This window comes from Paralichthys olivaceus, chromosome 20 (genome assembly GCF_024713975.1).
Source record: "Paralichthys olivaceus isolate ysfri-2021 chromosome 20, ASM2471397v2, whole genome shotgun sequence".
In the NCBI taxonomy this organism is placed as follows: domain Eukaryota; kingdom Metazoa; phylum Chordata; class Actinopteri; order Pleuronectiformes; family Paralichthyidae; genus Paralichthys; species Paralichthys olivaceus.
Window position 1 is genome coordinate 3,146,633 of NC_091112.1, and position 14,043 is coordinate 3,160,675.

General features: G+C 45.4%; 2 protein-coding genes across 3 annotated transcripts in view; both read right to left on the bottom strand.

Annotated features, from left to right (window-relative positions):
* Positions 1-6,836: 6,836 nt before the first annotated feature.
* Positions 6,837-11,095, bottom strand: gdf6b (growth differentiation factor 6b). The gene is made up of 2 exons (XM_020109060.2): positions 10,296-11,095; positions 6,837-9,278 (listed from the first exon to the last, which is right to left on the bottom strand). Exons 1-2 carry the CDS (start codon positions 10,648-10,650, stop codon positions 8,386-8,388), a joined length of 1,248 nt encoding a protein of 415 aa, XP_019964619.2. The 5' UTR covers positions 10,651-11,095; the 3' UTR covers positions 6,837-8,385.
* A 353-nt stretch (positions 11,096-11,448) lies between these two features.
* pkhd1l1.1 (PKHD1 like 1, tandem duplicate 1) overlaps positions 11,449-14,043 on the bottom strand; it is a 30,309-nt gene continuing 27,714 nt past the window's right edge. For both annotated transcript variants that reach the window (XM_069516626.1, XM_069516627.1), the window contains 7 exons: positions 13,824-13,981; positions 13,523-13,658; positions 13,071-13,409; positions 12,779-12,930; positions 12,544-12,690; positions 12,278-12,431; positions 11,449-12,175 (listed from right to left, as the gene is read on the bottom strand). In XM_069516626.1, coding sequence (XP_069372727.1) covers positions 11,898-12,175; positions 12,278-12,431; positions 12,544-12,690; positions 12,779-12,930; positions 13,071-13,409; positions 13,523-13,658; positions 13,824-13,981 — 1,364 coding nt within the window. In that variant the 3' untranslated portion in view covers positions 11,449-11,897. The remainder of the gene's footprint in view (positions 12,176-12,277; positions 12,432-12,543; positions 12,691-12,778; positions 12,931-13,070; positions 13,410-13,522; positions 13,659-13,823; positions 13,982-14,043) is intronic.

The following is a 14,043-nucleotide window of genomic DNA, read 5'->3' on the forward strand; positions in this document are numbered from 1 at the left end:
GCGAAGGAACTCGAGTAAACCTCCTTTATTAGATGAATGCACGCATGGTGGGAGGTCTGTCTGACTTGGTGTTAATGCCCACAAATGCTGACCTCTCCCATGCCATGTGCCTCCCAAATCCAGATATGAAAAGTGGCTTACATATCAAAATATGCTTTCATCACAGTGCTCACTGAGATAAAGGCAGAGTGAGCGAGAGGATGGAAAAGAATGACCTGATCTGTTCAGTGAAATCACAATGAGAATGGTGTGAACCACAGAAACTAGAAAAGAGACTCATTCACCTTTTCTTCACACAGCAGATGTGTGTCTGTGGGACACGATGTTTGTGAATGGAGTTACTGAGGGAAAGAGAAGTACAGTGGGATTAATGAGATTTATGAGAAAAGAAATCTGCGTCAATGAAAAGTAAAAAAAATACAACTTTTGTAAATCAACGATAAGAATGGTCGAATGGTTTAAAAGTAAAAAATGTGGTTGAAGACTGAATCCATTACAATTATTATTGTAAACAGCAAGTTTAATTTGCAAACATTCTAGGATCTGTGTTTACGTCTTTGTCGGACCCTTGACCTTTGACCTGTGTGCTCCTCAGCACTGATGCTCACTTTTTTAAAACACAACAAATGAGTTAAAATGTCTGAAAACCAGGAACCTTCCACATATTTGTGCTTCTGTTCGGGCCGCTGCTTGTTTTCCCATCAACGCTGCACATTTACAACCTCTTTGATTTCACTGCGTGCAGATACAACCCAGATCCAACAGTTTATTCCGTGTACAATGCTCCTCCATCAGGTCTGTGACATGTAAAATATTTCCTCTTGAAGTTACCACACATTTCCTCCAACTGCTCAAAAGCCATAATTAGAAACAGGCAGCTTTCTGTACGTCGGAGCCACAGTAGCCTGAAATATGTTTAAATCTTTATTGTTTTCTTTCGGGCTGCGTCCGGCGATGGGCATTTAGACTCTAATCAAAGCGCTCATGGGAAAAGCAATCTGGTAAATGTTGATTGGAGGGATCTGTCACTCTTCAGTCAGACCACGAGCTTCAGTTCAAACCGAATGTTTGTGTATGTGCTTCTTAAAGTATGCATGGGAAAGTGCCCCCGCTGCCGGCTCGGAGTGAACTGTGAATAAATTCATGAATTTATGACTCTCTGTGTGTGTGTGTGTGTGTGTGTGTGTGTCTGTGTGTGTGTGTGTGTGTGTGTGGCATGGCAGCGGGGCTTTTCCGTCTTGTCAATGGAAAACATTAGTGTCATGCCCCCACACACCCACCCGCCACCCCCCTCTCAGCCCCTCTCCCCCCCCCTTGTTTAATTCAGTCCATCAACACTTCCTCCTTTAGCCTGTTAGTGTCACACTGCATTTCCTCTCCGGCCTCAACCAGACCAGCTCACCACAATCGGCCCGGTTTTGGGTTTCCCTCAAACGGCGAAGGGCTTCAAAGTCTATAACTGCTTTTTTGATTTTTATTGACCCAAAGACTTGCTTCCCCCTCACCCGTGCCTCCCCCCCTCGCCCCCACGTTTCTTTAAGGGGAATAAATTACAGTAAGAATGGAGGTTTGAACGTGGTGTCGTCTTGCTGATTGCACCTGCAACTCATTTAGCAAGGTGTTGAAAAATGTCCAGCCGTCAGCGGCTCTGAGGATCCATGAATCTCACAGGAGCCGGGAAATTCTCCTCCTGAATAACCGGTCGATTTTTAAAGTTTGTTTGAGAAATTAAAACTCGATGAAGCCGAATGTCGAACGTTTTCCTGCCGTTTATGAACGCGTCTGACTGGAACAGTCTCCGGCTGCGTTCAGGCCAAACTCTGATCAGTTCAGTTTAAGATTACTGGACTCTAAGATTTCCTCGGTGGGAACTATTGAAGCTATTGAGTTGATTCAGCTCAACATCCTCTTACTTTCTCTGGACCTTGTCACGGAGATGGTTTATATCATGTGACCTCCATATGTGATTTTATGAAATACAGGTCTTTTATCTACAGTCATCTATCGTTTTTCTCTTGTAAAAGTCTTTTACTCTTAAAAAGGTCAACTTTTCAGGAACTTTGAAAAATACTGTTTCTTTTAGTTTCATGAGTTTTTATCTAAAAAGAAAATCTAGTATATAAAAACCTGTGTAAAACTCTTTCTGTCCCCATCCCCTCTCTCTTTCTTCTTTTGTTCTTCACTTGATCTGAAAGGATAAAACAAACACAGACACAAAGTTTTCACCAAAGAAAAAACTCAATTGTGGAAGCAACTTAACAATTGATTTAATCAGTAACATACAAATTAATTATGTTAGTTATAAAGATATCAGTTTATACCGATGATGGGAGGATTTTGTTAGTTTTGGTCAGGCTAACAGTTTCCCCCCGTTTCCAGTCTTTGTGCTAAGCTAAGCTAACTGACAGCTCGATATCTAACACACAGGTACGAGACAGTCTTTGCCAAATTCGATCCTGTAATTACATTCTGTGGCCACAGTCGGCGCTGCTCAGAAAAACTCTCACTTTACCTGACGGACGTGAACATGAAACATGGGTCCAGTGACAGATTCGGCGATGCACCGGATCAAATCGCTGCGACATTAAACCGTTCACCTCCACAAACTTTTATCACTGGGGCAGAATTTAAGAAACGAGGTTTTGTTTCACCGTATCGTCCCCCGCGGGTTTAAAGGCGGAGAAAGAACAGACAATCTGTCGGTAATAAAGCGCCCAATGACGGCCTCTGATCTTTTTGGGGAAATCGACTCACTAATGGCTCACCTTGTGTCCTGTGTCATTTCCTTTTGATGTGATCGGGCAGTGATGATCAGTGATCTGGCTGCGTGTAGTAAAGACTGCTCAGCAGGCACTTTTAATTACCGGGGGGGGGGGGGGGACAGGTTTTGGCCGAGGAACCCGCCGCGTCTGGTTTTTATTTCCAACTGCAGACTGACTGTAAAACAACACTACCAGCGCTGTCACCCAAAACCAAAGCGGCTCATGTACAAAAGCGGCCCGGGCCCTGATTATCATTCTGTGTCAGGAATGTGAGCGACAGTTTCTCTGTTTTTACTTACAGCCCCCCCCCCCCCACCTCTCCTCCCCTTCTCTCTTTCCTTTAAGTATCTTTCTGCACACATAAAAACTGATGTCAAGTGCACACGCTACATGCTCGATCTCAGACAAATCAGAGCCAGGTGTGTCCGGATGACAGAGTTCATATTAGAGAGATATTGCAAACATCTGTGTGTTCTGCGTGTCCTCATCATTTAGATCCCTGCATGACAGTAAAAGGCTGTGGAGAGGAGGAGAGGGGAACACCCGCTCGAAAGTAACTCTGCCGGTTTGTTCTGCTGCCAAAGGGCCTGACAGATGGGGCACTGCCGCAGGAGCCGACACGCAGACATGTGTTCCTACCATAGACTGTGGTTCCTACCCACCCAGCAGAGGACCGTCACACCACGACACCACGAGAGGACCAGTGAACGTTCAACTAAAACACACTTCTTCACAAATAACACGAGAGCAAAACACAAAACTACTACTACTTTTTAAAAATGGTCAAGTGGGGACTTGTAACCCTGGCTGATGTTCAAAGAGGGGACCTCCACTGTCTCTAACGAACAAACTGGGACATGAACACATTGACTTATTTCAAAAATAAGGTTAACGAGACTAATATTGTAAATTGAATGTTGCAATCTATCAGAGAAGCATTAACACCTGTAACTCAGAGCAGTATAGGAACAGGACACGCTGTCCCACTGCCAAAGGCTCCTTCTCTTCCCAAGCAATCTAACGATGCAGAGGTTAATTAGCTGTGCAGGTGGTTGAGCTGGAGACGGTGCAGTCTCCGTCCAGCTGGTGTTTCTGTCCCTGAACCTGTCCCCATCCTGAATAAAGATTCTTAAAACTGTGTGTGTGGATATTTGCAGCTCTTGGTCTGTATCTGCAGGATCTAAAAGCTGCACGGCTGCTCTCACATCGGCTGATTGAGCAGGTGCACAGGTGTTCCTCGTAAAGTGAGCGTCTCTTGATTACTCAACATGTCTCAGATACCAGGACACAAACATGGAGACCGCTCAGTGATGTTTGTTTGTCTTGACCATGAGCAGAGCTCCTCAGAAACAAACAAAAAGCGGTGAATATAAATACTGTAAATAAAACCCGGGCTCGTTACACGTAACAATCTGGAATAACTCACTGAGGGCACAGCTGTCAGTCAGAGGGAGAGCTGGGACTTCTCACTGAGTGATGCAGATAAAAGTCTGAGGTCCGTCAACAGCACTCAAACTGTAAACGATGAATAAACTGTAAACGATCACTCGCACACACATCCAGTGGAACCACTGGATTACTAACGAGGTGTTGATGGACTCGTGTGAGACATAGAACAACACAGAAACTGCTCTCAGCTGATCCAGGTTACAGCAAACAGCTGCGGGAAGTTTTACTGAAAAACATTTTCACTTGTTTGTCAAGTTCTAACATCCGAAACAGGGATTTTCCACCATCGCACTTTCACTGAGGTCCAGTTGCACAACACATGTTCGGTTTCCTGCCAGAGCAAAACTGAACACAACAGCCGAGACAAGAGTGTCTCTGTCAGCGCAACGGGGAAACTCAGGACGTGTCAGTTACCTGTGACAATTCTGATCACTGCAACACAACAACACAAGTCTGAAGATATTTTATCAATTCATTCAGTGAAGAAAGATTTTTAGAATTTAGATTTTCTCCTCTTGCAAATCTCAGGTTCCTTCTTTATTTAAACCAGCTGTTTTTTTTCAATTGTTTTGTCCACTCAATTTATATTTGCTCTGTAAACTATAATATATTTGAATATAACACAAACTGCAGCCTCCAAAATTACCATTAAGATGTATCAACTGCTCCAAGAACAGTTTCAATTAAAACTGAACATTAAAACCTTCATTCAGGAGGATTTACTGCAGAACTCTATCATCAGGCTGCATCGGATTTAACTGGATGTACCTAATAAACTGACACCCGAGAGTATGATTTGTTTTTTATTGATGGTAAAGTAATGAATGAGTTCCACCTGAGTCAGACACAACATAAAACTGTGAGAACATTTTATTAAAAAGTCAAAAGCGACATATTTATTGTTTTGATAGCATTTAATTGAAATGACATCACATACTAATAATTCCTAAATTGTTATTCCATAATAGCTTCATAGAAAATGTTACTTTTTATTCTTTGTTCATCCTGCAAATTAAATTGAATGGAAAAAAACCCAAAGGCTTTTTCTTGTTTGATTCAGTGTGACGGAGACTATTGGGGGTTTAAATGCTGGTGAAATCATAATTATATATTTTTAATGGTAATCAGGCTTTTAAAACTAAAACATTTGGAACTATTTTGATAAAAATAATAAAAAATAAAATTCAGTTAAACAGAGAGGATTCAGGGAAACTCAAAAAAAGAGGGAAAGTAGCATCAGATCAGTAGCAAACAAACTTAAAGAAAACTCTCTGTAAAGTTTACGTAACTAATCTGAGGAGTAACTTTCCTCGTGTCTGAGTCTCTGCGGAGTCACGGAGAGGATTTCCACTCTAAAGCCTCTCAGCTCGTGTTCACCAGAGCAAACACAGGGGTCGAGATGTCACGACGTCGCTTTTCCCTGCGACTACGAGCAAACAAGGGAGACGCGTTAGAATTATATCGTGTAAATACTGAGATTTCTTGGACACATACTCGTGCAAATGTTTCTGTGCTAATAGAAATCTAAATCTCGATCTCTGTCCCCGTATCCGATCCCTTCTTAGCCTTCCTCTCCTCCCGCCCGGACTCTGGACATGTGTGAAACATTTACAATCGCAGAAACACAAACAGAAAACCCAGAGCTCCCAGTTACCCCCCCTCCGCCGCCGCCCAAATCTAATAACCACGGCTGAATCCTGATCTCGATTTACACCCGTCTTTGTTTCCCCGGCAAATATTTTATCTCCATCTTGCAGCAAATCTGCCACAGAGGGACACAGCACAGAAACGCCTCCGAACGCCGCTATAGAGACGTCGCATTCCGGCCTTTTGTCCTCAGCTGGCTGCTCCGAGCAGCTGCTTCAAACCCGCCGCCCCTTTTTTATATCTCACCTTGTTGTTTGGGGAGCGACAGCGAGGCCCTCCGAGAGCATCGCACACATTCCTTCCCCTCCACCCTCCTCCTCCTCCTCCGCTGCCCTCCCCTTGATTGCGGCCCTTCTCTAAAAGGACGTGCACGTTGTTTAATGTCCACAGCCCCCGGAGACAATGGGCCACTTGACCTTTGACCCCGGTGAGGAAAGGACAGGTTTAATCTGATGTTGAGATCCTCGGATGCCATTGTCTGAGGGACAGGGGACCCAATGTGGCTCTCGACCAAAGGGGGGGGGGGGGTCACTACATCTGCCCACCAATTTGGTTGTCACATGGGGCACGAACCCCCCCACCCCCCCCCCCCGGCCCTCTCCGACCTCGGCCCACCCAGGGAAGATGGCGCTCTCCCTCCACTTGTCTGCTGACCCTGTGTTCACCCCGTCCCTCACCAGCGATGGAAACTATAACGACCTGACCACGTGTTGATATTGATTAAACTTCATTTCTTTACTCGGAGTCTCAGAGTTTTACTTTCTCACTAATGTTTGCTCTTGTTTCTAAAACTTCCTCTCTACGCCGACGAATGTTGTTTCTCTCTCTCTCTCTCTCTCTGCGCAGAGCTGCCTCTTAATCGACGAGCTCGTTCTTCGCATGCTAACCTCAGCTAGCATCAGCGTAACCAGATGGGGAAATGTTGAAGTGTCGCACCAAGGAGCAGGATCGATAAAATTTGAGACTGCAACAAGAAAATAAGGCTCAAAACATTTTTAATTTTTCCATTATTCTATTTTTTTTTTTTACAGTTTATAAGAATAGATTATTTTGGTTAAACAATTAAAAAAGGTGATTTTTACTCTGAAAAAAAAGTTACTAATTTACTTTTCTGCTGTAATAACGTGTCACGTTGTTTGACACTGGATAGCACAGAGACGATCACATCAAATCTAAACATGACACATAATCATTCATCCATCTTTCTGCATCAATCAGTATAATATATTATTTTCAGATTCCAGACCATAAAACAAAACAAAAAATGAAAAGGGTTAAAATGTGCTTCTAATGTTTAAAACAACAGCACAGCCTAGAAACGTGTTCGCCAAACACAAGCAACGTTATTTTTCCTTTGGCGATGAATTACTTCCTGTTTATAAGAACATGGACAACACTGATAAGACTCTAATATTTCACAGTCTGTGAGCAGAACATAGCTGTCACGTTTGGTTACAAAAACATTACCCACATGTGTTTATTTGAACCTGAACATCCAGATGTGTGACTCATGCCATCTGGAAGTTGTAACGGAACAAAGCGGACAATAAAAAAGCAATAACTTATTCATAGAACATAAATTATTTTCTTCCATATCAAATATTTACACATGGTACCTTTTTGAACATCAGTGCATTACAGACAAAATTATGTATCTCCTTCACAAAAAGAGGAAAAAAAAATAAAAAGATGATAAGTAACCTGGTGAGAAACCCTGCGGTGGAAATGTTCTGACGGAGGTTTTATCCAGGACGTTCCCTGAGTCAGAGGCCGCGTCAGGTGCGTGAAATCGGCTTTTAAATCTCGGCGGAGACGTCACTCAATGACGTCCGTTATGGGAGAAAAGCTGTTGATCTGAAGTTTATTTTAAAACGTTGGCTGCAAAAGTCTCATCAGTCAATTTATCTCGGTCCTAAATGTTGTAAATCTGTTTGAACGTAATGTGTAAAAGGATTTTTCACCATATTTGAGGTTTTAGTTGTATTTACTTCATATATTCTGACACATATTGTGTGAATTATAATTACGATGGTTCTAATTCATAAATCCATGTATTGCATACCCATATTAGTGATTTTTTTTTTACATAGTACTAGCAATTTAAAGGTAGTGCTAATGTCCTATGGGCAGAAAAGTAAAAATTCCTTGCATAGTTTTGTAAGAGCAGTTTCCTTTGTTTCAGCTAATGTGACTTATTTAAAGAAATCTAAGCATTTTGGGAAATTATTCTCGTCTTTCATTCAGTTGAGATTTAAATCTGGACGGTAATTATTTGAGACTTTTCTCCTTGAAAAGTCGACTTTGTGTTTCCTAAGACAGGAACATAAAGAAAAACCAAAATGTTTGAGGTATTAAGCACGACTGGTTTTTAAAAGATGCATCACGAGTTTTTCTTTGAGTCTCCACGTTGTTAAGTTCTGCTTCTTTCAGGTGCGGCCTGGCCACCGCACAGACTGTGATGCCGTTCGATTCCCACCAACCGGAGACGAACAGGAGACCGGTCAAGGTGAATCGCCCGTCGGCTCCACTACCTGCAGCCACAAGACTCCACGACCATGTCCTCGTACTGCTTGTAGACCACGTTGTTTCCTGAGTCGATGTAGAGGATGCTGATGGGGCTGAGTTTGGAGGGGGCGCAGCAGCTGGGCGGCATGTTGCTGGGGTTCATTGAATTCATCAGAGTCTGGATGATGGCGTGGTTGGTGGGCTCCAGGTGGGAGCGCAGGGGGAAGTCACAAACTCCCTCGCAGTGATACGCCTCGTAATCCAGCGGGGCGATGATCCAGTCGTCCCAGCCCAGATCTCTGAAGTTGACGTGCAGCGGCTTCTTGCTGCACCTGGATTTTGACTTTTTTCCGTGTCTTTTCCCGTGGCGGGTTTTGGACGCAGCCGTCCTCCTCCTCCTGCTGGCCTTGATGCCGGAGCCCCTCTCTTTGGCCTTCCTCTCCAGGCCCAGCAGCGCCCTCCCTTCCCTCCTCTCACTGAAGAGCGTCTGCCTCTTCTTCGACCGGGTGAACACCACCAGGATGGCCTTCTTCTGCTGCGGCCGGCTGTGCCTGTGCAAACCCAGAAGGTGCAGGTCCAGCTCCCTCTCGGGGTTGTCCAGCATGGCCCTGAGCTCCAGACAGAAGGGCTTCCCTGGGCTCAGGTGCTGGCGCTCTTTGAAAATTTCCCACACGTCCAACACCTCCCATTTCGGCCTGTGGGAATCCTGCAGGTCCAGCGTTCTGGAGTTGAGCAGCTGCTGGTCGTGGCAGGAGAGGAGCTGGATGTCGACAGGGTCTGTCTCGGATATCCTGAAATTCCCAGACACTTTGGTGTATATCCTGAGCTCGGCTCCCAGCACCTCTGCTTTTTCGGAGAGGGTTGAGACATCGAACAGATACTGCTGTCTCCTCAGAGGGGAGAGTGGGAGGTCATCTGTGGAAAGCATTAAAAAACGGCAGGGTCAGACGCATTCTCACGGAGATGATGTGCATACCACAGAATCTGACAGGAAAAAATCCCACTATTGTCTGCACTGAATTAATCTGGGAGAAACACTGAGTCATGGGTGTTAGGACGGCACTGCCAGCAAACACGCACACACACACACACACACACACACTGAGAGCTGAGAGAGTGTCCATCATTTCTGGACACGTCCAAAACTTCATAACTTTCCAGTGGTGCTCCACTGTCTGTCTTTAGAGGCAATTTAGCATCTGATCCTGGAACTGCTTCACCTGGGTTTTCCACAGTTTAGATCCCATCGCCTGCTTGTTGGTACAAAGATGTCTTTTTTGAAACCGTGGAAATCTGACTTTGACATTTGAGACGTGCTTGAAGGAGCTGATGGACATTTTGCACTTTGAAAGCCTGAGTTTCTCAAAATATGGAACCATGTGTCACACCAGGGGAACTTGTTTTTCTTCCAACTCGGAATGTTTAAGACTAATTATTCAATCATTTTTAGTTTCCTGGCTCATAAGCGTTCTTAATTTTCACGTCTTTTTATTTAACCATTCACCAACTCTGTCACTCACTGGTTGAATTGTCCCTTTTCATTTACTCCTGCGTAGTCAAATAGTTTGGCCCAGACTTGGCCCGCACCTCCAGTCCACAAACCCCGGTTTGCCAGATCTGGACCACAAGTGAACCAGAGCAACACCTCATGTCACCCAGAGGTGGTCAGCCTATTTCAGCCATATTCACTATTTACCACATTTAGCTTCCCATCCAGATTTCTCTTTGCCTGGAGCTCAGCTTGTTTGCCCCAAGAAAGGCCCAAGTTTGTTTTATGGTATTTGGGCCAGAAGAAGAAGGCCAGATAATCCGGATCAAGTGGCCCACATCTGTCTGCTAACCTGATTCAGACCGTTTTGTTTTCTCCTGCATGTAAAAGCACTAGAAATAAACATCTACACACACACACGTGTACAGTAGAGCTCCACGTACCTTGTCCACTGTCCACAAAACTTGCAATGGTGTTTGCGGCTTTTGAGGATCGAAAGAAACTCGCGTTCAGCCCCAGTTTCTCCGCCGTGGAGAAAGTTTTGTAAATAGACAACATGTAGTCGTGAGGCTCGATCAAATCTTTGTTCGTCGCTTTGTTGTGTCTGTCGATGGACGGCGGCGGCGGCGGCGCGTAAAACTCCTTGAAATACTTGGACGCCTCTTGTCCGTCAAAGATCTTCGTGACTTTGCTGCTCTTCTGCGCAGCGGGGGGGAAGATAGCCAGGGGCTGAACGCGGGGGGTCTCCCACACGAGCAGCAGAGCCCCGCAGAGACACGACCAGTGGAGGAGATCCATGCTCCCGCTCTGTGCGCTGGATCCGAGCCGGAGCCTGAGCTGTGGCCTGCGGGGGACCGACTCATCCACTCTGCATGCGCACAGTGCGCACAGCTCCGGGGGCGCAGGCGGTGCGAAAGTTTTAAAAGAAAAGGGGCCGAGAACACGCCCACATTGTGCTGTTATCGTTCGGGCTAAATGGAGGACGCAAATTAAGGCTGTAAAACTAATTGTTCCTCTGTCACCTCCTCCCTCCTCCTCCCTCCTCCTCCTCAGCTGGAGGAGGCAGATGTGCTGCTCAAAAGACGCGCATCATGGTGCAGCTGCGGACTCTTTATGTTTCTGCAAGAAAAGCAGCTTCTGCAAAAAAAAACTAAGAATCACGTCGATCCCTCGGTGATTGTTGTAGTTGTTGTGACTGTTCTGCAGAAGTTTGAAGCCTCTGAACAGAGACGGTGGATTTCCTGCGGTGTCTCGCGTCCTCTAGTGGAGGACAGAGCAACGAGAGGACACGACGAGCAGCCAATCGGCGTCCTTCAGCACCATGGACAGAGTCTGCATTAAAAAAATAATTAATCAACAAACACGGAAGTTACGTCACAACTAGTGACGAAACGAATCCTGATGGATAACGTCATGCTTTCAAGAAATCAATAAGCAATTAAATTCATAATTAAATCAACGATTCAATAAATAAATGATTTGTTTAAATGTCATATTTCTGACAAAGCAGAGAAGAGCCGAGCTGCATCTGTGTGGTTGTGAGCAGAGCAACAAAGACACTGAGGTATCACACACACACACACACACACACACGTGTTTAACGAGGAAAATTTGATTTTATTGAAAAGAAAATAGTTTTTAAAAAATCGTAAACAAAATGCAGACTTCACGTCTTCCTTCAGCTTGTTTGTGACTCAGGTCAGAACTATTGCACTTGTTTTAAAAGAGAAACGTTATATGGATCTTACACCTTTTTTTTTTTTTGTCACATAAAACACACACTCATATATACTGAAGAGAAATCACCCCCCCTTAAAAAAAACAGGTAATAAAATAAGGATTGTCAGGTACAGATAAAAAATAAAGATGCCTTCATATTTGCTTGTTTACCCCTAAATTTTAGATTTTACCTCACGTCAACCAATCATGTGATCATTCTGTTTAAATCTCATTATAAAAAAAGAAAACATCTTCATGTTAAAGTGAGTTTCCCTTCATCAAACCCTGTTAGCTGAGCAGCCCTCTCTCTCTCTCTCTCTCTCTCTCTAACATATGGGCGTCCCCTCGGAGCAGCATGCCACGGCGTAGATGACGCTGACCAGGCACAGGCTGCCGGCAGACACGGTGGGGCTGGAGCTGAAGATGCTGCCGTCTGTGGTGGTCTGTTCGGTTGTTGTGCTGCCGGTTGTTGTGGTGCCGGTTGTTGGCGTGGTGGCGTTGTTGCTGACTGTCGGGGTCTGAGTGGTCGGAGTTTCCTTGACAGAGAAGGCACGTGACTGAGCGCCCCACTCCTTCAGGGTGAAGACCATCGTCAGGTTCTCGCCTGCAGGAGGAATTAAAGAGGAGGCGTTTTCTTTAAAACAACCAAAACAAACAAAAAAAAAACAGTCAAGGACAGTTTTTAAAATTCCGGAAGTAAACGCACCGCTGTTGACGATGGACAGGTCGGTGAAGTTGGCCCAGCAGGAGCTGAACAGGATGGTGGTGTTGCCTTCAAGTCCGTCCACCCTGTTTCCACTTGCGTTCTTCAGACTGGCTGTAACGCTGAGAGTCGTCACTCCCACAGAGATACAGTTTCCCTGCAGACGACAACACACGTCAGCACTTACAAGATTTACAATATCTGTGTTTAAGTCACAGCATCAGATTTAACAGCAGCTGCTCAGTGAGATCGACGTCTCAGGTCCTCACCTCCTCGTCCACGGCCATCAGACTGGGCTGCTGGAGCAGAGGACCCACGAACTGCCCGGCGATCGGGTCCATCATCAGGAGCAGGTCGTTGACGGTGGACACGTAACTCACCTCAGGCTCTTTCCTCGTCACTTCCTTTGTGGCCTCCTGAGATTTAAAGCAGAGACGGAGCAGTGAGAAGACGTTTATCCAAACAGAGATTTATTTCATTGTAGATTTGTTACTTGAGCTTCACCTTATTCCAGTCGGGGTCAGATGATGGAGGCGGAGGAGGGACGACGCCCACCGAGGAGACGTTAAAGCCGATGGACCCACTGAGGTTTCCGGAAACTGCAGCTTGGCCGATATCATCAGCGATGTTCTTCAGCAGCTTAAAGTCCTCCTCATCTGAGACCACACAGACGACAGCAGAGGACAGGAGCATGAGGAAGAACGTTCATGTCAGGTAAGTGCATCAAACTTTGAGACTTGAATTTTGAATCTTCAGTTGGTTTTGTGGAAACTGTGGAAACTGTCTGGAAACGAACCATTGGTGCTGTTGGTGGTTTGCTGGACAGGAGGTTTCCTGATCTCCACCTCCACCTTCAGGCCAGTTGACCTCTTCCTGCGCCGGGAGCCCTCTCGGATGATGTTTGTGATCCGGATCATGTTTGGAGGAACTTTGAGGAAGGTGGCGAGGTTCTGGATCAGACTGTCTCCGAAGAACTCGTCATTAGTAATGGCGGGCAGCTCAAAGGAGAGGAAGAGAACCGGGGAAGTTCGGATCTCAGCCGGTTTGGAGCCTTTCAGTACGACCTTCAGCATCTTGTAATCTGCGTCAAAGTAGTTGGAGCCTTCGGTGGCGTTGAGCTGAGGGACGTATTGACCTGAAGAGATGAAAAGTAATTACACACAAATAAAAAAAACAATGAAAAGACACTGTTTGTCTTCACCGCTGGAAATGATTCAGTCACATTATCTGTGTGTGAACAGCTCGTACCTGCGGAGATGGGTTTCTTCAGGGTGTAGTCGGTGTTTTCAGCGTTCCACTTGGCGTTAGTTGGAGCCACGAGCTTGTTGTCGACGTACACATCCAAGCGCTGAGGTTTGGAGTAGAAGACTGACACCAGGACGCTCTGCACAGAGTGAAGAACAAAAAAAACTTAGATCCTGATTTGAGATAAACTGACTGAAGGAGTTGTATGAATACACAAATGAAAAAAGAGTCGATTTTCTAAGTGTCAATAAAAAGAAAACACAAATACAAAGGAGAAAATGTTCAATGTGCTGTGCTCTCTGACCTCGGTTGGATCTGCGTTGAGCAACATGAGGCGAAGCTTCTGGGGGCTGACGCTGGAGAAGAAGACGTCGAAGGAGTGACCAGTGGCCACGATGCTGTGGAAGAGCGACACTCTCTTCTGGCAGGTGTAGCCAGAACACCAGCCCTGATCCTGAGGGCCTGCAACACAGACGGACACACAACCGAACGTAAGACACATTCTCCCTGTTTCTTTTTTACTG